The sequence below is a fragment of the Mauremys mutica genome, chromosome 1, assembly GCF_020497125.1.
Source record: "Mauremys mutica isolate MM-2020 ecotype Southern chromosome 1, ASM2049712v1, whole genome shotgun sequence".
Classification (NCBI taxonomy): Eukaryota; Metazoa; Chordata; order Testudines; family Geoemydidae; genus Mauremys; species Mauremys mutica.
The window spans coordinates 364358314-364385567 of NC_059072.1; the positions used below are offsets into that span (position 1 = coordinate 364358314).

General features: G+C 44.5%; 2 protein-coding genes across 2 annotated transcripts; both read right to left on the bottom strand.

The window, feature by feature from the left end:
• Window positions 1–1230: 1230 nt before the first annotated feature.
• LOC123362519 (olfactory receptor 52N2-like) lies at window positions 1231–2202 on the bottom strand. The gene has a single exon (XM_045002874.1). It carries the CDS (start codon window positions 2200–2202, stop codon window positions 1231–1233), a length of 972 nt encoding a protein of 323 aa, XP_044858809.1.
• Window positions 2203–18507: 16305 nt separating this feature from the next.
• On the bottom strand, window positions 18508–19479 carry LOC123362524 (olfactory receptor 52N2-like). The gene has a single exon (XM_045002887.1). It carries the CDS (start codon window positions 19477–19479, stop codon window positions 18508–18510), a length of 972 nt encoding a protein of 323 aa, XP_044858822.1.
• Between the last annotated feature and the right edge of the window lie 7775 nt (window positions 19480–27254).

The following is a 27254-nucleotide window of genomic DNA, read 5'->3' on the forward strand; positions in this document are numbered from 1 at the left end:
TAGCCTTCTTGGCAACAAGGGCACACTGTTGACTCATATTCAGCTTTTCGTCCACCGTAACCCCTAGGTCCTTTTCTGCAGAACTGCTACCCAGCCAGTGACCAGTGCAATCATTTCTTATACTGGTACAACTCTTCACAACAGATTTGACATCCTTGCATCTACATGCTAACAGGAACAGTATATTCTAAAAGTTCATCTTGCTGTACAGTTCTGTTTTTCTCAGGTTCATCTGAGAAAACAGACTGTCAACTGTAGCATTGTGAAAAGGTAGCAACAACAATGCAAGAGCAAACAATCCAAGTTCACTAAAATCTTTCTCCACTGTGGCATCCATGTTTTTGAGCCCTTCCACCTAAAAGTGATCTACTTTTTGTTCACAGTGTGAGCCCAGGATCCCTAGGAAAACTCTCCACTGCTGCTCCAAATGTCTAAGGTCTCCACAACGCAATGGTAATAGTGAGTTATCAGCCAATCTAGATGGTGAAGGATTTAGTACTTCAAGCGATTTAATCACCTGGACATTCCATGGCAATCTCTGTTTCATGTGTTTCACAAACTCCAAGATGAAATCTCGACACCTACTTTCGATATTTTTTTGACAATGGGAATGGCTAGTGTGTGTTTTGAAACTTCCAGCAGAAAGCGATACGTTATTTGACTCCAAGGAGACGGTGCAGTTTAACAGAGCAGTCTGTAACCAGGGGTTTCAGAACTTCCAGCAGCGGCAATGTAACTATTTTACTCCGAGTAGGAGTAATGAACAGCAGGTTCACAGTGGTCAGTTAGTCACCCACTGGGAAGAAAGGGTGTCAGAAAAAGGGTATCTTAAGATGGATTCAGAGGAGTGCTCCAAAGTGCAATATATTAGCTAATGTTTTATAACTTCTACAAAACACAGAGGTCATAGTGACCACAACTGGATCATCAATTTACTAAATTTCAATAAACTTCTAATATCAGAGGTGTATAGACTCAAGGTTTTCATCCATTTATCTTCTCTCATTCTCACTAATTTACTTATCTGTCCAATCGTCCCATTGCAATTACCGGAAACTGCCTGCTAGATTTTGACCTTGAATCTAAAAGCCTGCTTTCTAATCAACACTTAAGTATGAGGTGTTCTATTTTATTAATTCATTGTGGCCAGTGCACATCATATGATTGGAATTAGCCTGATCACATTATGGGATAAACACCCCCCAAATCAAGTTCCAAAACCCTCTCTCGTCACGTGCATTTAAAGTCAGTAGCACGAGGTGAGTGAATTCTGCAGATGTATTTGACCACTTTGTCACGAAGCTCTTTGGTTTTGACCCCATAAATGATAGGGTTGAGCATGGGGGGAATGAGGTAAGTGATGTTCGACAAAATGATGTGAACGTGCTGAGGGATGCCCTGACCAAACCTGTGGGTCAGACTGGAAAAGAGTCCAAGAGGATAAGCAATGAGGATCACACAGATGTGGGCTGAGCAAGTGTTGAGGGCTTTGTGGTTGGCTTTCTTGGAGGAGATTCTGAGGACAGCCCTGATGATCAGACCGTAGGACAGGCCAATGAGCGTCACATCTAACCCAATGAGTATAAACACCATCCCCAAGCCGTATAGTCTGCTGACTGTGACGTCCCCACATGACATCTTAGCTACTGCCATATGGTCGCAGTACGTGTGGGGGATAATGAGGTTGGCACAGAATGGCTTCCTGCTCAAAAGCAGGGGCATAGGCAGAATGAATATTAGAGCTCTTATCAAACCCACTAGCCCTAGCTTAGCTATTCGTGCGTTGGTGAGGATGGTGGCGTATCTTAGAGGGTTACATATGGCAACGTAGCGATCAAAGGCCATTGTCACGAGGATGGCTGAGTGCACATTAGAAAGTGCATGAAAGAAGAACATCTGGGTGAGGCAGCCCTTCACAGTAATGCTTTTCAAATTGAACCAAAATATACACAGTGCCTTTGGCATGAAGGAGGTAGATGTGGTGATGTCTGTGAGTGCCAGCATGCAGAGCAGCAGGTACATCGGCTTGTGCAGGGACTTCTCTTTGCCTACAACAAACAGAACTGTGAAATTTCCGAACAGGGCAATAAAGTAGACTGTAGAGAAAGGGATGGAAATCCAGATGTGGTCAGATTCCAGGCCAGGGATGCCAGTTAGGATGAACATTGAAGACTCAGAGGGGGTGAGGTTGAAATCTGCCATGAGGTGGCTGATGCGTCGATCAGGTTCAGAAATGCTCCAGGTTCCTGTGAAGGCAGAGAAGCACAGCGAGGGGATGTGGGGGTTACACAGTTTATAGTAAATAGAATAGTAACTATTGTATAGTTATTAACAATCTAGAAAATGGGTTAACCAGTGAGGTGAAGAGAGTTACAGATAGCACCATATTATTTAGACCATAGTCAATTCCAGAAAGTTCCTTAGCAGGAGCTAACCAACTCAGGTCAATGGGCAGCATGCTGGCAGATGAAATTTGGTGTAATTAACTGCAACCTGTATGCCCACTGGAGGAAAAAGCTTGAACGCCTCAAACAGCTAACAATGTTCTAATTTAAATGTATGAGCCCAGGGCAGAGATCTGGGTGTTATGGTACACAGCTCTGGAAAACCCTAACCACAGTGCAAGCATAGACAGAAACTAAGCAAAACTCTGGGATGCATGAGGAGAGGGGTGGGAAATTGTGTAGAAATTACAATGCCATGAGATCAGTCAAGTCAATATTACATGTCCTCTGTCTAATATTGGGCACCCATTTCACCCAGGATACTGCAGTGCTAGAGGCATTGAGGGAAGGGCAAGGAGAATGTCTAAGGGCCCTGGTAAACTCTCATACAGAGAGAGTTCGAAAACATTGGGATTGTTACCTTACAAAGGTCATGAATTAGAGCGGACATGAGAAAAGTCTGTAAAATAGTGACTGGTATAGATTACATTCAGAATGTGTTCCCCTGTCTTATAACACAAGATAAAAAGCAGCAAAGAATCCTGTGGCACCTTATCGACTACTGGGAGATAAGTAGTTGAGGCCATGAGTTAAGCAAGAATCAGGAAGAATTTGGACATTGACATGGGTTGTGAGACTATCCAGTTATAATTCTTACAGCTAAATAAATAGTTTGGAAAGCCAATACCCCCCATGTGTTTCAGAGCACAACCCAATCTCTAGCTGTTAGGCATTAGGGTGACAGCATCATCGCGGTCATGTCACTCTCCCCCCCATCAGTCTACTGCTTGGTTTCTTACACCTTCTTCAGCACCTGTGGCTGTCACACACGGTCTAAGAATCTAACAAGGAAAGACGTACAAGTGCCTGCATTGTCAGCTGCAACTTGTGTGTGATATATCTCAGCGGTGAGACACATTCACTGATTACCCCTCAGCCAAGGAAGCAGGTGTGACAGGAGGCACCTAACCCCCTGTGAGATAATTGACATAATCTCTAACTGTATAGATCATGGTTACAAAGACAGTTATATATTTGCAGCAAATATTGTACAAAGGTTGTTGTGTAAGGTGTCTATGGCAAGATTATGATTTTCTGGTTATAATTATGCTATCGGTATATGTGTATCATTTTTGTAGTTGAAGTTATGAATACTGGCTCTATACTGTCTGTATTTCAAACTTATGCTCTGCTTCTGAGTGACACCCCAGACAAGTTGGTATCTGCTCTCCCTAGCCTAATTGATGGCCCATTAAGGACCATCAGCTATACAATTGACTCATTAAGAGAAGGCAGACATACCTTGCAGCAGAGTCCTGTGGCACCTTATAGACTAACAGACGTATTGGAGCATGAGCTTCTCGTGGGTGAATGCATCCGACTTCGTGGGTATTCACCCACGAAAGCTCATTTTCCAATATGTCTATTAGTCTATAAGGTGCCACAGGACTCTTTGCTGCTTTTACAGATCCAGACTAACATGGCTACCCCTCTGATACCAGACATACCTTGTGAATCAGCAAGGTATACAGGGACCTGCCTATGGACAGACCTCCAGGATTTTCTGTGCCATATGCTGGATAGCATGTCCTTGGGACAAAGAAAAACCACATGGCAAGAGACTATAAAAGGCTGATGCCTGATCTCCATCTTGTCTTCAGTCCTGCTTCTTACCTCTGGAGGGACTTTGCTACGAACGCAAGATCTAAACATAAGACTGAATGAGCCATCCTAGCTGTGGATGTTCTCCAGAGACTTGATTTGAACAAGCAGCTTATTCTATCACTGCTACAAGATTGAACCAAGAACTTTGCCATTACTGTATGTAATTGATTCCATTCAACCAATTCTAGCTCTCGTGTATATATTTTTCCTTTTATGAATAAACCTTTAGATTGTAGATTGTAAAGGCCTGGCAATAGCGTGATTTGTGGGTAAGATCTGAATTGTATATTGACCTGGGTCTGGGGCTTGGTTCTTTGGGATCGAGAGAACCTTTTTTCTTTTACTGGGGCATTGGATTTCATAACCATTCATCCCCATAACGAGTGGCACTGGTGGTGATACTGGGAAACTGGAGTGTCTAGGCTGGTTTGGTTTGCCTTGGTGTGCATAGAAATGCCAGCCTTGGACTGTAACTGCCAGGCATTAAGCATTGTCCTGAACTGACACTCTCAGTTGGGTCCTGTCAGAACCAGAATCGTAACACCCTCTGCCGAGGAAGAGTTGAGGGGAGCATGAGGTAGCTCTGAGAATGTCAGATCCAGGGATGACTGGGGAGCATGGAGCAGACACTGGCAACCAGCGTGCTGCTGGAATCAGGGCAGCCTGGGATGTGAAAGGAGAGTACGGAGAGGGGGGGTCGGAGTATAATGGGAGAATGAAAAAGGTGAGGAGCAAACTGTGATGGGTTTATCCCGGGTGCCACCTGGAGCTGGGGTTCCACCGAGCCCTCTGATCCATCCGCCTGAGCTCCCTCTCTCAATGTGCTGTTGTGACCCGCTAAAGACCCACTCTCAGTCCTGCACCTCCAGCAGCGTTGCCAGAGGCAGGGGCACACCCAGCTGCAGTGACATGCAGGCTCTCTGGCCAGCCTCTGCATGAACCAGCAATAGAATGGTTACAGCCAAAATAACCCCCAGCTTCTTAGCCTAGGACCCCAGGGCTGTACCAGCCTGACCTGCTCCAAACTCCAACCAGTATGAATTTGTTACCTGGTTTGCCCCTCCCTCAGTGTGGGGAGCACAGTGCTCACTTTTGTACCAAGCTGAGATTCCCCTCTCCCCCCCGAGACACTTCACTTAATGGCATCCTGGGTTTAGATTAAAACACCAAACGAGTTTATGAATTACACCTGGGGTTTCTCAGGGTCCAGCACTTCCCCTCAATCAGGCTTATTTCCTCAGGTGTTTCCCGTCCTCTTGTGTGGAGAGTGAAGAGCCAGCGATGATGTCACTCCCTGATTTTAGCTTTAGCACAGAGCGGGAACCCTTTCTTTCAAAGCTCTGTACCCTTCCCACAAACTGCTCTGGGAACCAGCTCCCCAGAATGCAGCGCAGAACTACGAGGCCTGGTCACGTGCCCTTGTGGAGTAACAGCATCCATTACTTACAGGCCGTCTGGAGCATTCCCAGAAACCTTCCTAAGGCCTCTTGTCTTCCCTATTGGCGCATTTCCCTGAACAGGCCCTTCCCAACCAGCTACCTAGACTGAAGGCATCTTGCCTAGTGGGCATTACCCAGGTGTAACTACAAATGAAAACAGATACGTAGCCAATATTCATATGCATACAAATAGGATAATCATATTCAGAACACCATAACTTTTCCAGTGACAACTTACAAGATACATCTGACATGAAATGTGTCATAAGTATGCTATAATCATATCATTAATATCACTATGAGACACAGGGAGCTCCAGTGTCTCACAAAGGTCAATGGTTCTTTCTACCGTGAAATGCCTGAAGTTACATAACAACAACAAGAGTTGGAAATAAAGCTGAGTAAATAGTTGTGACACCCAGGCTGCAGCTCTGTCACTTGCCAGGGCAAGGAGACCCTGAGACCAGCACAAATGCACTCAGGGCCCGGAACGTTCCCAGCGCTGGCCTTGGACTTACAATTACAAAGAAAAATTGAATTTCAGCAGCGCTGCCCACCTGGCACGTACATCCCACTCCCTGTCCCCAACACACCCAGCTCTGCTTGTCTGTCCTGTATTCCCACTGCCTGTCCCCACAACCCTCAGTGCTTCCCGATTGTCTGTGCACACACCCTGCTTGCCTCCACTACCCTCAGCACTGCCCACCTGCCCATGTGCACCCTACTTCCTTCCTCCATAACCCCCAGGGCTGGCTACTTGTCCATATAGGTCTCCAACCCCCCACAACTTCCAGCCCTGGCACACAGAGCTGCCCCCACCCAAAACCAGAAACAGAAGCAAGACCCCACAAAGGCAGCTCACAGAAATATCTCCTCAGACAAGGTTAAACTCACTGTCTGCACTGGGGAAAAGGGGGAGATCAGCCTGAACTGCCTTTCTGGGGACGAAGGGAACCCCAGCAGCAGCTCAGCCTGTGCAGGGAAGGAGAGAGGGACAGACTCAGCGGCAGGGAGAGCGGATGTAGAGACTAAAAATAACCATTCTCAGTAACTCTTCCTCAAAACAGCACAAAGATATTGCAGACCCTTAGAAAACCCTTCCTGAGGCTGCTTTTCCGTTTTGGCGATTGCTGATGTTACCACAAGGCTGTAGTGGGGTTGCTCATGGGAGGAGGGATGATTGAGATGGCTGATGGTGTCAGATACAATCTGGCAGAATGTGGTCTACGTTTTGTTACAGTCTGAGACTCCCCCACCGATCCTACGAGAGCTTGTGATGCCTCTTTGGTCTGTGCACTAGGCAGGATGTTCATTCCCAATCTGGATACTGCACGTCCCTACGCCTCTCCACACACTGTGTGTTCCTGGACCAGAGATGCAGGGGAACAGAGAGAGCAGACACCTCTCCTGCCTTTAAAAAATTGTTATCGTGATTGAGCTGAACCTCTAAACCTGTGAGTGAGATTTCAGGACACGAATAAACATTTCAAGTCACCGTGCAGGTGAATTCCTGCCCAGATGGTCCCTCACGTGAACCTGGAACTATTCCTGAACCCTTTAACAAACATGTTTTTATTTTTACTGTCTTTTGGGGACTCTCTAACCAGAGATGCAGGGCATAGAGATATAAGACTCATCTCCCACCCTAAAAAAAATGTTATCCTGATTGATCTGAACCTATACACTTTGGAGTTTGAGATTTCAGTAACTTTGCTGTCAGACCTTCTTTGGTCTAAATGAGCTTACCCATCCTTAGAGGCCATAGGATGACTCCAGTTGAAGTCACTGGAGGCTCATGGACAGTATAAATCAGGCCATTTTTTTTAAATCCCCATAGGTGGATTTAGAGTGAACTCCAGGCCATGTTGGCAGTTTTGCAGTTGATCTCAATGAGATCACATTTACCACAGTTAGTGATTAACTTTTGGCTCCCAGTTGTGAAAATCAAAGCTTTGGGTCCTGCTCCGGAGAGCGCTATTTTATTAGGGTGTTTTTGTCTCCAAAGGCCATTGTCAATCTGGAGTCACCCAGTGAGGGCAGAATGTTAGAGCAGAATTTGGCCAGTGTGCAACCCATTCTTGTTGTGAACCCGCTGGTAACACAAAAACCCACTGCAGAGACTTTGTCTGCAGTTCACAATAGCACAGTGAAGTTACTGAATTGGAAAACGTTAGTGAATCAGAGGATAATCCATATAAATAAAAAAAAAAAGGAAGCCACTGCGACAGATAGAAGGACACAGTAAGACACAAGGAACTGTCCTTAAAATAAATATTTGTCTAAACTATTTCAAATACACGTGTAGTTCCAATTTTACCAGATGAATCCACTGATATTTCTGACACTACTAAACATTAAAAGTCACTGTGCCGGTGAATTCCTGCCCAGATGGTCTCTGACTTAAACCTGGAACTTTTCCTAAGCCCTTAACACTAATTTCAATGCAGAAACAACCAACTTACCAAAATCCTGTTCAATGGAGGGTGTGAATCAGTATGCGACTCTCACATGCCTGACACTCGGCGTGCCAGACAGCGACTTTTATGATTCTACTGAACGGTCCCTGCGGACTCTCCCATTGCCCAGGACTCCCGGACAATTCCCTCGGCTCTGTGAGCAGAGGGAAGAGCAGAAAATAGACCCTGGAGATCTTCAGCTTGAGAGCCTCCGCCGGGAGTGTAGAATGATTGGCCGATAATAAGGGCTCAGACTGTTAAGGGAACCTGAATATTGAAACTTTGTAATTTACTGACAACTGCTCTATGTGTGGCAATGCTGCCAGAATATGCGGGACCAAAACCTATTTTTAATAGATTGTATCAGTGTACAGGCTGCATACTGTCCATGCAATTGTAATATCCCATCCATTAGTCTCTGAAAAATTAATGCCACTCCAGATAGGCCAAATGACATGATCCTGAATTGTTGAAAGCCAAAGGGTGTGAAAAACTTTCTTCTCCCAGGATTCTGGCCTCAATGGTATTTGCCCGTATCCCTTTGTGAGGTCTAAAGTGGATATATATTTGGCAGCTGAAACTCTTCATCTATTCTCTGTATCAGGAAGGCATCTTTCAGTATTGATGCAGAAACACGTTGTGCTTCCTGGGTCAGAAGTAGTACACTGGGAATTCTCCGCTCATTGTGAGATTCCTTCACCAAACTGAGGGCCAAAATGACCTGCAGTCCATCTCACATGGTATCCCACATTCTATGAGGTGAGAACATAGGGGTAAAGGAATAGACTTATAGACTTTAAGGTCAGAAGGGACAATTATGATCATCTAGTCTGACCTCCTGCACAATGCAGGCCACAGAATCTCACCCACTCACTCCTGTAACAAACCCCTAACCTATGTCTGAGTTATTGAAGTCCTTAAATCGTGGTTTGAAAACCTCAAGCTGCAGAGAATCCTCCAGCAAGTGACCCGCGCCCCATGCTGCAGAGGAAAGCGAAAAACCTCAATGGCCTCTGCCAATCTGCCCTGGAGGAAAATTCCTTCCCGACCCCAAATATGGCGATCAGTTAAACCCTGAGCATGTGGGCAAGACTCACCAGCCAGCTCCCAAGAAAGAATTCTCTATAGTAACTCACATCCCACCCCATGTAACATCCCATCGCAGACCACTGGACATACTTACCTGCTGATAATCAAAGATGAATGGCCAAATTAATTGCCAAAATTAGGCTATCCCATCATACTATCCCCTCCATAAACTTATCAAGCTTAGTCTTAAAGCCAGATATGTCTTTTGCCCCCACTACTCTCTTTGGAAGACTGTTCCAGAATTTCACTCCTCTAATGGTTAGAAACCTTCATCTAATTTAAAGTCTAAACTTCCTAGTGTCCAGTTTATATCCATTTGTTCTTGTGTCTACATTGGTACTAAGCTTAAATAATTCCTCTCCCTCTCTAATATTTATCCCTCTGATATATTTATAAAGAGCAATCATATCCCCCCTCAACCTTCTTTTGGTTCTTTTGGAATCAAACAACTGCTACATCTGGATCTTTTGTTCAGGGTACAGTCCCTCGCCCGTGCTTCTGCCAGAGCTGCCTGGGGGCCCAATTTGGGATCCGGAAGCTCTGAGTGTGATGGGTTGTCAGCCGTGGGGTTCACTCTGGGAGCCATGGGAACTGCTGCACCCCTCTAATCACCCAGCTGAGCTGGCCTTTTTTTCACACTGCATTGCTGGGGATTCATCATCTCGAGAACCCGTTATCACCCAGCACAACCCCAGATGGAACCAGACACCCAAGCTGAGCTACGCGAGAGCTTACCTAAGCCACCAACAACAAACAACAGGGATCAGCCAATTTCCCAGCTCCCCAGACTCAGCCCCACACTGAAATATAAAACCCAAATTATACTCTCTTGCCCTGTACAGGGGTCTGTATATTGTAAGCCCATTAGAGTTCTCCCTCCCCTCGATCACACACAAATCTATTTTCTGCCCATTCTTCAACAAACTAAACGCTTCGGTAAATCTTCACTAGGGAGGCAGTGACGGTCCCAACAAACTGCTGAGAAGTGCTCTCATGGAGTTTGTTACAGCAGATGCATTTTCCCATCTGTATGACCATCTTGTGTCACTTAAACTAGACAATTCCAGGTTCACTCCAGGGGTCCTCTGACCCTCTCAGTGAGCATGCCTTGAGCCTGGCTGTAAAAAGAAGGTAAACAAGCTCTGGTGTATGAAAAAATACTGTTGCTGTCCAGTTTATATGGAAGGCCTCAACTACAACCAAATATAATGTATCAGCTTTAAATTTCATTTTAATTGTAATGTAATTGGTTTTGTGTGTGTGTGTGTGAATGTATCATCATATTGAAGAACAAATTCCATAATTCCAGCAAGTTTTCATGGTTTGCTGATTCTTCTCTCTCATCCTGCCCCCGCAGTGCTACTCCTTGCTTAGCCAGGGAAAGCCGTACATTGGTGATTCTTGCTGCATAGACTCTGTTTTCATCTAACACCCTCTTGTGCGAATTTGACAACTTTGCTACTATACAGAACACTTCTTTGGCTGTTTGAAAAATGCCGCCTTTCAGAGCAGTGTCTTTGTGTGGCAGGTGGCATATGTTTCTGAAGTTTTTTTCCTATGTTTTTCTAGTCTCTTTCTTAGTTTTCAGTGAATGCAGTCCGTCAAACTACTGGAAAACTGTTCGCAAGAAACACTGTTTGACTGCTCACTCTACTCTAAAAAGGAAAAGGTCTTGCAATATTCCAATGTAAATGAGAAAGACTGCGACACAACTCTTTGATTATTCCCTAGATCACTTTCTCTTCTTATTTGGACTTTGTGCCACTCAGGGCTGGGTAAACTACAAAGTTAGGTCAACAGATGCTGTGTTAAGTTGAGTTTACACTTTATTTGTCATTGATGGGTTGACATGGGGATAATGTAGACACTGCACTGTGGGATTTGAATGAATTGGCTTCCAGGGGGTGCCCAACAGTGCTCTGCTGTGACCGCTCTGGAGAGGAGTTCTAATTCCACTGCACATCAGCCAGATTGTAATAATTCTGGTTCTGGTGGGACCCAACTGAGAGTGCCAATTCAGGACAAATAGCTTAGAGCAGGGCAGTCACAGCCCAAGGCTGGGGTTCCTTTACTACTAAGGCAAAGCAAACCAGCCAAACAGAGAGGACTTTGGTTTTACCCCACTGGCTCACCAGAAGTCATACAAACAATTCCCTGAGATACTCCAGTGTCCCAGTATCACCGTCAGTGCCACTCATTATGGGGATGAATAGTTATAAAAAACAATATCCCAATAAAGGAAAAAAAGTTCTCTCAATCCAAAGTGACCAAGCCCCTGACTCAGGTCAATATACAAGTTATACGTGACCCACAAACCACGCTGTTACCAATCCTTTAGAATCTAAAATCTACAGATTTATTCATAAAAAGAAAAAGATACAGGTGAGAGTTGGAATTGGTTAAATGGAATCAATTACACATAGTAATGCAAAGTTCTTGGTTCAGGCTTGTAGCAGTGATGGAATAAGCTGCAATTTAAAATCAAATTTCTGGAGTGCATCCCCTGCTGGGATGGGTCATTCATTCCTTTGTTTAGAGCTTCAGTTTGTAGCACAGTCCCTCCAGAGGTAAGAAGCAGGACTGAAGACAAGATGGAGGAGCTGCATCAGTCTCTTATAGTCTTTTGTCATGTGGCCTCTCTTTCTTTGTTCCAAAGACAAGCATTGGGACACATGGCAAGAAAAAACCTTAGAGTTCTGTCCATTGGCATGTCCCTGCATATCTTGCTGAGTCACAAGGCATATCTGCCTTCTTTCAATGGGTCAGTTGTTAGCTGATGGTCCTTAATGGGCCATAAAGCAGGCTATGCAGAGCTGACACCAACTTGTCTGGGGTGTCACCCAGAAGCATAGAATACATTTGAACTACGGACAGTACAGAACCAAGGCTTATAACTTTTAATACAAAATTATACAGTTACTATAATCAGAACCATCAAACCATAACCTTGTCTTAGGGTACGTCTATATTACCCGCCGGATTGGCGGGTAGTGATTGAGCTATCGGGGATCTATTTACCATGTCTAGTGTAGACACAACAGAATTGATCACCAATCTCTCTGCCGTCAACTCCGGAACTCCACTGCGGCGAGAGGCAGAAGCGGAGTCGTTGGGGGAGCTGCAGGGGTCGACTTGCCGCCGTCCTCAGGGCCAGGTAAATTGACCTAATATATGCTGACTTCATCTAAGCTATTAACTTCATGAAGCTATTGCTTCATCTGAGCAAATACTACAATATAAGGCAAAAGAAGTTTGTAATGCCCACAAGAACAGTGTACAACTGAGTGCGGGTCAATGTTTGCCATGCTATGGCATCTGCACAGGTCAGCCAGGCTTTGGAAAAAAAGAGGTGAAAAAGGCTGGGGGGTTTTGCCATTGATTTCAAGAAGGGAGGTAGATATAGGGATATGGGAGGCTAATGCCATGTTCCTATAACCACTAGCACAAACAGTTTGGTCATATGAGGCATTGCAAGCCCAACCCAACATTCCACTCGGCTCCATGCACTGGGGGATTGAGCCCCACAATGCAGCACTCTGTGCAAGCCCTGCTAGTGAGGAGGTGCTCAGTCGACACAATGAGCACAGTGGGGACATGCAAAATTGACTTGCTTAAATCAGAGGCTGAGGATCGACTTAAAGCCTAATTTTGTAGTGTAGACACACCTTCAATCACCTATGGCATTTGCTTGCCTCTGCTCCTTGGTTAACGTTTAGTTCCTACACTTGGCCCAGTTATGGAACTCCTCTTGCTGCTGTGCCTGCTGATACTGGAGCAACTTAGCTAAGGGGGCTTGAGCATGGGAGGCCAGGGGCCACTTTTAAAGGTGGTTCTCTATTAAACAGAGATGCCACAGGGAACAGAAGCTTTGGAGGATGAGGGATTCGGGTGGAGGAGAGGAGGGACTCAGAGAGCAGTGGGTGGGTGTTGGATCACATGTGGCAGGTGGAGGGCCATGGGGTAGGTGAGTGGAAAAGAGGAGGAACTCAGTGAGTGGCAGAGAGGGGGCTCACAGAGAAGGGGTTGGAGGAGAGGAGGGTGTCGGGAATCAGCAAAGGCCATGGTGACCAGGCGTAGCAGGGACAGGAAGAGGTGGAGCATACATGGAGCCTTGGAAGAAAAGAGGGGAGGGGCATCAGGGGCAGAGAACAGGTGTTGCCACCACGGCCCAGGTGTCCACACTTTCAAATGTGGTGAGTGGGTCAGCACAACAGGGGAGGTTTAGCCTCCCTTGGCCTATTATACTCACTGCCTAAGTAAGGTGGCCCTTCCTTGGCCACTTCCTACCACCTCCTTGCAAATGTCCCAAGGTCTGCATCTGCAGTAAGGTAACGTGAGGAGTGTCTGCTCACCCTAAGAGACACCTTCTGGTGGCTGCGGACAGCAAGGTCTTTCCCTCTTTTTTTGTGCAGCAACTGCCTCTTCCTGTGGTATGGGCCAGCCTCCCAGGGCAGCTCAGTCCAAGGGCTCTCCCCTGCTGGGGTAGTCCAAACAGCAAATAAGAGGGATCAATGAAGCCCAGCCTTCATATGAGAGATGAATGCTTCCTTCTCAGGCTGTCCCTGGCATAGGCGCCAACTTTCCCTGGCATTGGTGGGAGCTTGCGCCCCCCCACACCCGGCCTCGCCTCAGCTCTACCCCTTCCCCGAGCGAGCCACGTTCCCGCTTCTCCCCCCTGTTCCAGCACTTGCCACGCAAAACAGCTCTTTGTGGTACAAGCACTGGGAGCAAGGGGGAGAAGCAGAGCCCGGTGTGCTCAGGGGTGGAGAGGAGGTGGAGGTGAGCTGGGGCGGGTAGGAATTTCCCAGTGGGTGTAAAGCACCCACCAATTTTTCCCTGTGAATGCTCCAGCACTGGAGCACCCACGGAGTCAGCGCCTATGGTCCCTGCTACAGGCCCTCCCTGCCCTCAGTAAATGAGCTTTGGGCATCTAGTCCAACCCCCTGCTCAAAGGAGAACAAACTCCTGTGATGTTATTAATATAACCTGTGACCATATAACCACGGATATGTATTTGCAGCAAATATTGTGGAAATGTTGTCGTCTATGGAAAGGGTCTGATTTGCTGCTGATGATTACACTATCTGTATGGGTGTATCATTTTGCAATTGAAGTTATGAATATTGGCTCTGTACTTGTATATCAATGTGTTTTGATTCTGAGGTAGCCTTGGTAAAAGGCAGCTGCCTCATCTCCATCTTGTCTTCAATCCTGCTGCTTACCTCTGGAGGGACTTTGCTACAAACTGAAGCTCTGAACAAAGGACTGATTGACCAATCCCAGCTGGGGATGTTCCAGAGACTTGATTTGAACCAGGAGCTTATTCCATCACTGCTACAAGTCTGAACCAAGAACTTTGCCATTACTGTATGTAATTGATTCCATTTAACCAATTCTAGCTCTCATCTATATCTTTTTCCTTTTATAATAATAATTGGAGATATACCAATCTCCTAGAACTGGAAGGGACCTTGAAAGGTCATTGAGTCCAGCCCCCTGCCTTCACTAGCAGGGCCAATTTTTGACCCAGATCCCTAAGTGGCCCCCTCAAGGCTTGAGCTCACAACCCTGGGTTTAGCAGGCTAATGCTCAAAACACTGAGCTATCCCTCCCCCACTTATGATTAAACCTTTAGATTTTAGAATCTAAAGGACTGGCAACAGTGTGATTTGTGGGTAAGAGCTGATTTGTATATTGACCAGGGTCCTTTGGGATTAAGAGAAACTTTTTTCTTTTACTGGGGTATTGGTTTTCATAACCATTCGTCCCCGTAACATGTGGCTCTGGTGGTGATACTGGGAAACTGGAGTGTCTAAGGGAATTGCTTGTGTGACTTATGGTTAGCCAGTGGGGTAAAACCAAAGTCTTCTCTGTTTGGCTGGTTTGGTTTGCCTTGGTGTGCAAAGGAACCCCAGCTTTGGGTTGAAATTTCCCTGCTTAAACCAATTTGTACAGATCTGACACTCTCAGAGGTGTCCCACCAAAGCCAGCATCATTACAACCCCAACTAAATCATCCCAGCCAGGGCTTTGTCAAGAGGGTCTGGAACAAAACCTGTAAGGATGGAAATTCCACCATCTCCCTAGGTAACAAAGGGGGAGATTCTGCCTTCCCTCAGCTGTTCCTTTGCCTTTCCCAAGCACTTCTCTTCAGACTGCCCCATTTTCCTAATAATTTAATTGCTAATTTTTTGAAATGTAGCTACAAGTTCAGTGGCTTTGGGAAGTAATCCTGCTGCTTGGTATAGGTTTCTCTCTCTGGGCTGTAGTAGTTTTGAAACAGAATTTATCGTTTCCAGAATCTTTTTTTGGAGCACAATGAGAAAAAATAAAACTAACCTGAGAGGAAGTGTTAGCACATTAACCTGTTTGTCACCTTGAGATACAATTGTGGGTTTGACTTTTTGATACTCTTATATTTATTCTAATAGATGTAAACATGGGAGAAAGAGACTGTGTTTTACATCTGCCCACAAGCAGACTGGGTGAGAGACAGAAGAGAGGGAAATAAAGTGACACTGGGAATGGCGGGAATGGCGGATAGAAGCGCACACTCGAAGACTCCCTGAACTCTCCAGGCAAGGTCAAGCAACCAGTTAGGAGGAGCAAGGAGGAATGAGGGTGGGGAGGGATAAGAAACACTAAACGCCAAAGAAAAGCTTGGCCTTGGCCAGAACACAACCTCACTCCTCACACCTCCCATGGGGTACAAATGAGGTGGGACAAAGACCCCATATCATGAATCTCCAGAATGGAGCGTTACTATAAGTTGTAAGGGGTGTGACTGGGCGTGCGCAGTGCATGTATATTTGGGCCTGCAAAGGAGAAGGAGGCAGGAATGGGGAATAGGAAATTAGACTGAGGAATGGGAATTGGGAAATGGGAAGAAAGAAATGGGTAACAGGGACACGGGGTCAAGGTCTCTGGTGTCAGAGCTGGGAATGGAACGATGGAGAACAGACTCTATCGGTGCATAGAAATAAGCCCGATTGGTGTGAAGGGCTTTGGAATATGCTGGCTTGGAAACTAACCCCAATAAGCATCATATTGGCTGCATTCCGGACTTCTGGTCTGCTCCCTGTCTGCGTGACTAGAACCAGGGGAGAGGGTGTTCATTAAAAAGGAACTGTAAGAACAATAATGAAAAAATGGGAAAGGTTCAAGGAAACAAGGAATCTCGCTCTGTGGTCATGGGGACACCACAAACAGATGTCTCTGGGATGTAAGGAAAGCTCACTGTCATTTCCTGATATGTCCCAGGCCTCCTGCCCAGACCCTGGCTGTGCTGCGATGAGAGCATGGGTCAGATACCTCACAGCTGCCACACAGCTTCAGGCTCTAGGTGGCAGGACCGTTTTCCCCAGCATCTGCCCTCCATTCATGTCTTCAAGGCCTTCTTGTCTGGTGACGTCACCCTGTGCTGGGACCTCTACCCATGGCCCCACCTTGCTCTTCCCAGCTGCTCATTGTGCTCAGCTGCCATGTTACTTTTGGCATGACCGGCATCCACTATCCTGTATCTGGCCCCACAGCTCCCCGCTGTCACTCAGCTCTCTCTTCCCGTTGGAGCAGCTGGTCTGCGCCGACCCAGCTCCCGGTTCTAGTCTGCTCCAGCTGCGGGTTGCTAGCTCTGCCTCAGCACTGCCGCTCTGCTCTGCCTTCTGGGCTGCTTCTCTGGCCCCTGTGTTGCTGGCTGCTGCTGCTCTGCCTCTGCCACTGCCTCAGCCTGAGCTGAGCAGGTTAGCCAGACTTCTACTGAATTAATAGCCGCATATCGCATATATAGCAGCCCCAAAGTAGCCCATCTACTTCTTGAAACAAAGGGGTCTTTTTATTAACACATTAGTCTGTTCATCAAAGAACAAATGAAAGCTTTCATTAGATACCTTGTAAAGGTTTGAATTAAAAAGAAAGCTACAAGACCCAGTAGGTGTTTGTACATGTTAACAACAAAGCTATGAGATGACAATCAAATTCAAAATCACCCCCCCCCCCTTTCTGGCATTTGTATCCCGACTCAGCGTTGGCAGGTGTTTCAAACAAAATGCAGTGAATAATGGTGTTACCAATAGTTGAAAAGTAGCACAAAACAAAGCAATGACTAGTGCAATGATTTCTTACATTGGTGCAAACGCTTCACAGATTTGGCGTTGTTGCATCTACGTGCTAAAAGGAACAACGTATTCTAAAAGTTCCTCTTGCATCTTGCTGCACAGTTTTGTTTTTATCAAGTTCATCTGAGAAAACAGTCTGTGAACTGTAGCATTGCCAAAAGGTAGCAACAGCAATGCAAGAGCAAAAAAAACCAAGTTCACTAAAATCTTTGTCTTCTGTGAGATCCATGTGTTTGAGACCTTCAATCTAAAAGTGCTCTACTTTTTGTTCAGAGAGTGAGGCGAGGATCCCTAGGCAAAACTCTCCACTGCTGATCCAATTGTCCAAGGTCTCTACAAAGCATTGGCAAAAATGAGAGATCAGCTAATCTAGGTCATACAGGATTTAGTACTGCAAGCAATTTAATCACCTGGACAATTCATGGCAAACTTTGTTTCACGTATTTCACAAATTCCAAGATGAAATCTCGACACCTACTTTTGATGTCTTTGCCAACGGGAATTGTTAGTGTGTAATTTGAAATTTCCAACTGAAAGCCACTCCAAAATTGAGTACACAAAGTGGTGAGTTATTTGACTCCAAGGTGATGGTTTAGTTTAACACAGCAGTCTGTAACCCAGAGTTTTCAGAACTTCCAGCAGTGGCAATATAACTATTTTATTCCAGGCAGCAATTAATCAATGGGAACACAGAAATTCTGTCTGATCAAGGATTAAATGCAACTCAGAATGCTCTTGCCTAACACTGCAGTGTATTAGACTGAAGCACACACAGACAGAAGCAATATGTCTAGAACATCCCAAATATTTACCTAATGTCTGGAAAGGAACTGAGTGGCCAGTTGGTCAACTTCTGGGGATAAAGGGTGTCAGGAAAAAAGGTCTCTCAAGATTGCTTCAGAGGACATCTGCGAAGTGCAATATATAAGATAATCTTTTATAACTTCCACAAAAAATGAGGTTATAGTGACCCCTACTGGATCATCACTTCTACTAACTTTCAAAAACTTCCAACATCAGAAGTGTCTAGACTCAAGGTTTTCATCCATTTATCTTCTCTCATTCTCACTAATTTACTTGTTTGTCCACTTCTCCCATTGCAATTGCCAGAAACTGCCTGCTAGATTTTGACCTTGCATCTAAAGCCTGCTTTCTAACCAACTCTTAACTGTGTGGTTTTCTATTTTATTAATTCATTGTGGCCAGCGCACATCATATGGTTATAATTAGCTTGATCACATTCTGGGGTAAACAGCGCTCAAATAAAGGGTAACATAGTGCAGTTCCAAAACCCTCTCTTGTCAGGTGCATTTAAAGTCAGTAGCATGAGGAGAGTGAATTCTGCAGATGTATTTGACCACTTTGTCACGAAGCTCTTTGGTTTTGACCCCATAAATGATAGGGTTGAGCATGGGGGGAATGAGGTAAGTGATGTTCGCCAAGATGACGAGAACATGCTGAGGGATGCCCTGACCAAACCTGTGTGTCAGACTGGAGAACAGTCCAAGAGGATAAGCCATCAGTATCACACAGATGTGGGCTGAGCAAGTGTTGAGGGCTTTGTGGTTGGCTTTCTTGGAGGAGATTCTGAGGACAGCCCTGATGATCAGACCATAGGACAGGCCAATGAGTGTCACATCTAACCCAGAGAGTATAAATGCTATCACCAAGCCATACACTCTGCTGACTGTGATGTCCCCACATGACATCTTTGCCACAGCATTATGGTCACAGTACGTGTGGGGGATAATGCGGTTGGCACAGAATGGCTGCCTGCTCAGGAGCAGAGGCAGGGGCAGAAGGAAGAGAACAGCTCTTATCAAACCCACTAGTCCTAGCTTAGCTATTCGTGCATTGGTGAGGATGGTGGCGTATCTCAGAGGGTTACATATGGCAACGTAGCGATCAAAGGCCATTGTCACTAGGACTGCTGAGTGCACATTAGAAAGTGCATGAAAGAAGAACATCTGAGTGAGGCAGCCCTTCACAGTAATGCTTTTCAAATTGAACCAAAATATACACAGTGCCTTTGGCACGAAGGAGGTAGATGTGGTGATGTCTGTGAGCGCCAGCATGCAGAGCAGCAGGTACATCGGCTTGTGCAGGGATTTCTCTTTGCATACAACAAACAGAACTGTGAAATTTGCCAACAGGGCCATAAAGTAGACTGTAGAGAAAGGGATGGAAATCCAGATGTGGTCAGCTTCCAGGCCAGGGATGCCGGTCAGGATGAATATTGAAGAGTCATAGGGGGTGAAGTTGAAATCTGCCATGAGGTGGCCAATGCGTTGATCAGGCGGAGAAATGTTACAGGTTCCTGTGAAGGGAGAGAAGCACAGTGGAGGGGGGGGGGGTTACACAGTTTATAACAAATAGTATGGTAACTATTTTATACTGATTAACAATCTAGAAAGGGGGTTAACCAGTGAGGTTTCAAGATTTACCAATTGCACCATATTATTTTGGCCATAGTCAACTCCAGGATCTAACCAAATCGGGTGAATAGGGAGCATGCTGGCAGATGAACTTTGATGTCATTAACTGCAATGTGTATACCAACTGGAGGTAAAAGTTTAAATTACTCAAACACCTAACAAGATTCTAATTTAAATGTATGAGCCCATGACAGGGATCTGTGCATTATAGTACATAGCTGTGGGAAACCCTAACCACTATGCAAGCGCGAACAGAAACTAAGCAAAACACTGGGTTGCAAGAAGAGTGGTGTCAAGGTGTCCCCCCACTCTGAACTTTAGGGAAACAGTCGCTGCCACCGCCAAATGTTTTAAACAAACATTTGAGGGAGAGCCATTTGGGAACTCTGCCTTCCCCCAATTTTCCCCAGTCCTTATCGCCCCTTCCCTGGCAGGATTGGACTAAGTGCCTTCCCCCAAGTCTCTATACCCTTTTTCCTGGGTAGACTCAAGAAAATTCCCCCCATCAATTCCTGGTGAGCCCAGATCCAAAATCCTTGGATCTTAAAACAAGGAAAAATCAATCAGGTTCTTAAAAGAAGACTTTTAATTAAAGAAAGAGGGTGAAAGAAATACCTCTGTGAGATTAGAAAGCAAGATGATCTCACAGACAACAGATTCAAAATACAGACAATTTCCCTCTGGGCAAAACCTTAAAGTTACACAAAAACCCAATTTGATTCTCCCTCTATGTTTGCAAAATAAATGACAAAGAGAAAAATAAAGAAATCTACCACATTCTTATCTAAATATTCACTAATTTAAAGAAGGGTTAGATGGTTGTTTTCTGCATCTCTGACTCTGGCAAAAGCACACACAGAACAGACACAAGACTGTTTCCCCCCATCCCAACTTTGAAAGTATCTTGTTCCTTTGTTGGTCCTTCTGGTCAGGTGTCAGTATTGTGAACTTCTTAACCCTTTACAGGTAAAAGAGGAATTAACCTTTAACTGTCTGTTTATGACAAGTGGGGTGGGAAATTGTGCAGAAAATACAGTGCCATGAGATCTGTCAAGTCAATATTACATGCTCCTCTGGACTGCTCTGTGTAGTGTTGGGCACCCTTGTCACACAGGATATTGCAGAGCTAGAGGCATTGAGGCAAGGGCAAGGAAAATGTCTAAGGGCCCTGGGAAGCTCTCATAAAGAGAGAGTTTGAAAACACTGGGATTGTTACCTTACAAAGGTCATGAATTAGTGGGGACATGAGAAAAGTCAGTAAAATAGTGACTGGTACAGATTACATGAAGGATGTGTTCCCCTCTCTTACAACACAAGATGAAGAGGGCATCCAATTACACTAAAATGTGACAAATTCAAACTCTACAATACTGACTGGCAGATAAGTAGTTGATGCCATGAGAATCAGGAAGAATTTGGACATTGACATTGATAGTGAGACTATCCAATTATAATTCTTACAGATAAATAGATATTTTGGAAAGTCTGTACCCCCATGTGTTTCAGGGCACAAGCCAATCTCTAGCTGTTAGGCATTAGGGTGACAGCATCATCGCGGTCATGTAATTCCCCACCCTCCATCAGTCTACTGCTTGGCTTCTTACACCTTCTTCTCTATCACCTGTGGCTGTCACATGATGTCTATGGATGTAACAAGAGAAGCCGTACAGGTGCCTGCCTCGGCATTTGCCACTCATGTGTGATATATCTTTCCGGTGAGACACAGTCACTGATTACCCTGCAGCCAACGGAGCAGGTGTGACAGGAGGCACCTCACCCCTGTGACTTTTTTGACATAATCTCTAGCGGTATCAATCTCTGTTGCAACCACTGTTATATATTTGCAGGAAATACTGTACAAAGGTTCTTATGTGAGTTGTCTATGGGAAGATTATGGTTTGCTGGTTATGATTATGCTGTCTATAGGTGTGTATCATTTTTGTAGTTGAAGTTATCAATATTGGCTTTATGCTGTCCGTATTTCAAAATTATGCTATGCTTCTGGGTGACAACCTAGACAAGTTGGTGTCAGCTCTGCCTAGCCTGCTTGATTATTGCCCATTAAGGACCATCAGCTATACAATTAACCCATTGAAAGAAGGCAGACATTCCTTGTGACTCAGAAAAGTATGCAGGGACCTGCCTATGGACAGAAATCTAAGGTTTTTCTATGCCATGTACTGTCCTTAGGACAAAGAAAGCAAAGACCTCATGGCACAAATCCTTTCCTTGTCCTTGGATGGTATTACTGCCACCACCAAGTGATTTAGACCAAAGATTCAGGAGAAAGACCACTTGGAGTCCCTATTTCCCCAAAATATTCCCCCCAAATCCCTTCACCCCTTTTCCTGGGGAGGCTTGAGAATTATATACTAACCAATAGGTTAACAAAGTGATCATGGACCAAGCACTTTGGTTTTTAGGACACTAAAAATCAATCAGGTTCTTAAAAGAAGAAGTTTATTATACAGAAAAAAGTAAAAGAATCACACCTGAAAAATCAGGATGGAAGGTAACTTTACAGGGTAATAAAATATGTAAAACACAGAGGATTCCCCTATAGGCTCCTTCCTGCAAAGTTACAAAAACAGGAATAAACCTTCCTGCTAGCACAGGGAAAATTCACAAGCTAAAACAAAGATAATCTAGTGCATTTCCTTGTTATGACTTACAATTCCTGTAATTTTAGATGTATCGTTTCGGGTCTTTTTAGGAGCTGGTTTACCTGCTTCGTCTCTCTCTGTCTTTCCCCAGAGGGAACTAACAAAGAGCACAAACAAAACCTACCCCCTCCCCCATATTTAAAATTATCCTTTTTTCCTGTTTGTCCTTCTAGTCAGGTGCCAACTAGGTTAATTGAACTGATTAACCCCTTACAGGTAAAATGATTCTGTACCTCTCTCTGTTACCCTTCCCTTTATATTTATGACACCCTATCTGGAGAAAAAAATAAAGGAAAGGATTGGTGAATTGGAAAAAGAAGCTGCTAAAAGAGACGAAAGAGCACATAGGGGGCATCTGGAGCTCCTGGCTGCTGAGGAGAAAGCTCAACAGATGTCACAGGAGACTTGCAAGATGGAACAGGAGATGGCCAAACTTCAGCTCCAAGTGAAAAAACCAAGGGAAGAACAGCTGAAATTGTATCCTCTTGAAAGTCCAGTTTCTAACAATTTTGGCATGTTGTATAACTCGGAGCAGTTCTCTGGGTGTAACCAAATGTACCCCAACACTGCCACCTTTTATGTAAATGCTGTTACTGTGAGTTCAGTAGAAAGTAACTCGATAAATTGTGACCATGCTATGTATGGGAGTGGTAATGAAAAATTCATAGGGAGTGTAAAAGTTAATGGTAAAATATGTTTCGGGCAAATAAAAGCTTCTAACATCACTCTTGTTAAAGCAGCGCTTGTCAAAGAGGAAGATCACTTACCAAATCAGTGTGAATGTTGTAGTCCTCAATGAGTTTACTGTGCGTCTGCCTTTAGCCAGAATCCACCTTGACTGAATGGTGCTAAGCATGAAGTTATAGCTGGTGTAAGGAAGTTATTGCCGAAGGATGTTTTGACTGGGGAACACATTAAAGCTTTGTTCAGTCCAGGTAGCCAGTCACAGGACAGGAATCATTTTAAACCTGTGTCTGTTATGGGCAATGATTTCCTTGGAGGGGGAGTCTCCAAATGTCTAAGGAAAAGAGCTGTTTGTCTATAAATGAAGTTTCTGAATGTCTGTCTAATGTCTCAGAAGTAAATCTGGAATTAGATAAAGAGCAGAAAGAGCTCATTGATCAGGAAAATATTTCTCAGGAGCAGATTGAAGTGGCTGGTCAGGTTAAAGCCCTAGCTGAGGAAAGAAAGGGTGGATTTTTGAAGGGTGAAATATTGTTGGCTAGTCCAGCTTCTAAAAGTGAACCAGAGAAGGGTAACTGTGATTTGCTGGAAGTAGCTCAGTGTAGTGAGAAGAGCAGCAGTTTATCTCTTGGGAGTGGCCATGTGCCTGGTAAGGAAAGTTTGGAGGAGCCTAGGCAGCCTTGTGAGCTGATGGCTTTGTCTAATCAGCAGTCCCAATAGGGTAGTGAAGTTACTGAATTGGAAATCTTGAGCTAATGAAAGAAGAATCCACATAAACTAAAAAGAAAGGGAAAAAAAGGAAACTACAGTGACAGATAGAAGGACACGCTAAGGCACTAGGACTGTCCTTAAAAACAAATATTTGTCAAATCTATTTCCAATACTTCTGTAGTTCCAATTTTACCAGATAAATCCATTCATATTTCTGACACTACTAAACATTTCAAGTCACTGTGCAGGTCAATTCCTGCCCAGATGGTCCCTGACTTGATCTTGGAACTTTTCCTGACCCCTTAACTCTAATTTCAATGCAGAAACAAGGAAACTTACCAAAATCCTGTTCAACCGAGGGTGCTAGTCAGCATACGAACCTCACATGCCTGACACTCGGTGCGCCAGACAGCGATCTTTATGATTCAAATGAACAGTCCCTGTGGACTCTCCCATTGCCCAGGACTCCAGGACAATTACCTCGGCTCTGTGACCAGCAGGAAGAGCAGAAAATAGACCCTGGAGAACTTCAGCTTGAGAGCCTCCCCCGGGAGTGGAGAATGATTGGCCGATAATAAGGGCTCACATTGTTAAGGGAACCTGAGTATTGAAACTGTGTAATGTACTGCCAACTATGTCTGACAATGCTGCCACGGGACCAAAACCTATTTTTAATAGATTATATCAGCGTACAGGCTGCATACCGTCCATGCAATTGTAATATCCCATCCATTAGTCTCTGAAAAGTCAGTGCCATCCTGTACAGGACAAATGATGTGATCCTGAACTGATGAAAGCCAAAGGGTGTGAAAAACTTTCTTCTCCTAGGATTCTGGCATCAATGTATTTGCTGGTATTCCTTTGTGAGATCTAAAGTGGATACAGTAACTCCTCACTTAAAGTTGTAGTTCTGTTCTTGAAAAATGTGACTTTAAGCGAAACAATGTTAAGCGAATCCAATTTCCCCATAAGAATTAATGTAAATAGCAGGGGTTAGGTTCCAGGGAATTTTTTTTCACCAGACAAAAAACTACATATATATATTATATATATATACACACAGTATACGTTTTAAAGAAACAATGTAATACTGTTCACAGCTATGATGATTGTGAAGCTTGGCTGAGGTGGTGAAGTTAGAGAGTGGAAGAGGGCGGGATATTTCCCAGGGAATGCCTTGCTGCTAAATCAGTGGTTCTCAGCTTTTGTACAGGTGATCCCTTTCACATAGCAAGCCTCTGAGTGTGACCCCCCACCATATAAGTTAAAAATACGTTTTTATATATTTAACACCATTATAAATGCTGGAGGCAAAGCGGGGTTTGGGGTAGAGAATGACAGTTCATGACCCTCCCCACCCCCTCGTAATAACCTCATGTCCCGACCCCCAGGTTGAGAACCCTTTTGCTAAATGATGAACTAGCACGCGGCTGAGCCCTCAAGGGTTAACACATTGTTGTTAATGTAGCCTCTACAAGGCAGCAGGAATGGTGTGGATTCAACCCTCAGCAAGTTTGCAGATTACACTAAACTAGGAGGAGTGATTGATATGCTGGAAGGTAGGAATAGGATACAGAGGGGCCAAAAAAAAATAGAGAATTGGTCCAAAAGAAATCTGATGAGGCTAAACAAGGACAAGCACAGAGTCCTGCACTTAGCATGGAAAAATTCCATTCACTGCTGCAGTCTAGGGACTGAGTGTCTAGGCAGCAGTTCTGCAGAAAAGGACCTACTGTTACCCGGTGTTCTTTCAATAGAAAGCTCTTGGTAACTTTTACTCTGTGTGAGGAGGTGTCAGGAAATACATCAGGGGAGATAGAGTCATCCGACCGATGGATGGCACAAACAGACCACACACATAAGAACATAAGAACGGCCGTACCAGGTCAGACCAAAGGTCCATCCAGCCCAGTATCTGTCTACTGACAGTGGCCAATGCCAGGTGCCCCAGAGGGAGTGAACCTAACAGGCAATGATCAAGTGATCTTCCTTCTGCCATCCATCTCCATCCTCTGACGAACAGAGGCTAGGGACACCATTCTTACCCATCCTGGCTAATAGCCATTTATGGACTTAGCCACCATGAATCTATCTAGTTCCCTTTTAAACATTGTTATAGTCCTAGCCTTCACAACCTCCTCAGGTAAGGAGTTCCACAAGTTGACTGTGCACTGCGTGAAGAAGAACGTCCTTTTATTTGTTTTAAACCTGCTGCCTATTAATTTCATTTGGTGACCCCTAGTTCTCGTATTATGGGAATAAGTAAATAACTTTTCCTTATCCACTTTCTTAACATCACTCATGATTTTATATACCTCTATCATATCCCCCCTTAGTCTCCTCTTTTCCAAGCTGAAAAGTCCTAGCCTCTTTAATCTTTCCTCGTATGGGACCCTCTCCAAACCCCTAATCATTTTAGTTGCCCTTTTCTGAACCTTTTCTAGTGCTAGAATATCTTTTTTGAGGTGAGGAGACCACATCTGTACACAGTATTCGAGTTGTGGGCGTACCATGGATTTATATAAGGGCAATACTATATTCTCCGTCTTGTTCTCTATCCCCTTTTTAATGATTCCTAACATCCTGTTTGCTTTTTTGATCGCCTCTGCACACTGCATGGACATCTTCAGAGAACTATCCACAATGACTCCAAGATCTTTTTCCTGACTCGTTGTAGCTAAAATAGCCCCCATCATATTGTATGTATAGTTGGGGTTATTTTTTCCAATGTGCATTACTTTACATTTATCCACATTAAATTTCATTTGCCATTTTGTTGCCCAATCACTTAGTTTTGTGAGATCTTTTTGAAGTTCTTCACAATCTGCTTTGGTCTTAACTATCTTGAGTAGTTTAGTATCATCTGCAAACTTTGGCACCTCACTCTTTACCCCTTTCTCCAGATCATTTATGAATAAATTGAATAGGATTGGTCCGAGGACTGACCCTTGGGGAACACCACTAGTTACCCCTCTCCATTCTGAGAATTTACCATTAATTCCTACCCTTTGTTCCCTGTCTTTTAACCAGTTCTCAATCCATGAAAGGACCTTCCCCTTTATCCCATGACAACTTAATTTACATAAGAGCCTTTGGTGAGGGACCTTGTCAAAGGCTTACTGGAAATCCAACTACACTATGTCCACCGGATCCCCCTTGTCCACATGTTTGTTGACCCCTTCAAAGAACTCTAATAGATTAATAAGACATGATTTCCCTTTACAGAAACCATGTTGACTACTGCTCAATAATTTATGTTTTTCTATGTGTCTGACAATTTTATTCTTTACTATTGTTTCAACTAATTTGCCCGGTACCGACGTTAGACTTACCGGTCTGTAATTGCCGGGATCACCTCTAGATCCCTTTTTAAATATTGGCGTTACATTAGCTAACTTCAAGTCATTGGGTACCGAAGCTGATTTAAAGGACAGGTTACAAACCTTAGTTAATAGTTCCGCAACTTCACATTTGAGTTCTTTCAGAACTCTTGGGTGAATGCCATCTGGTCCCGGTGACTTGTTAATGTTGAGTTTATCAATTAATTCCAAAACC

What these genes read in the sequence shown, in the direction of transcription:
- LOC123362524 (XM_045002887.1), bottom strand. Translation starts at nt 19,479, where the DNA reads ATGGCAGATTTCAACTTCACCCCCTATGACTCTTCAATATTCATCCTG.
- LOC123362519 (XM_045002874.1), bottom strand. Translation starts at nt 2,202, where the DNA reads ATGGCAGATTTCAACCTCACCCCCTCTGAGTCTTCAATGTTCATCCTA.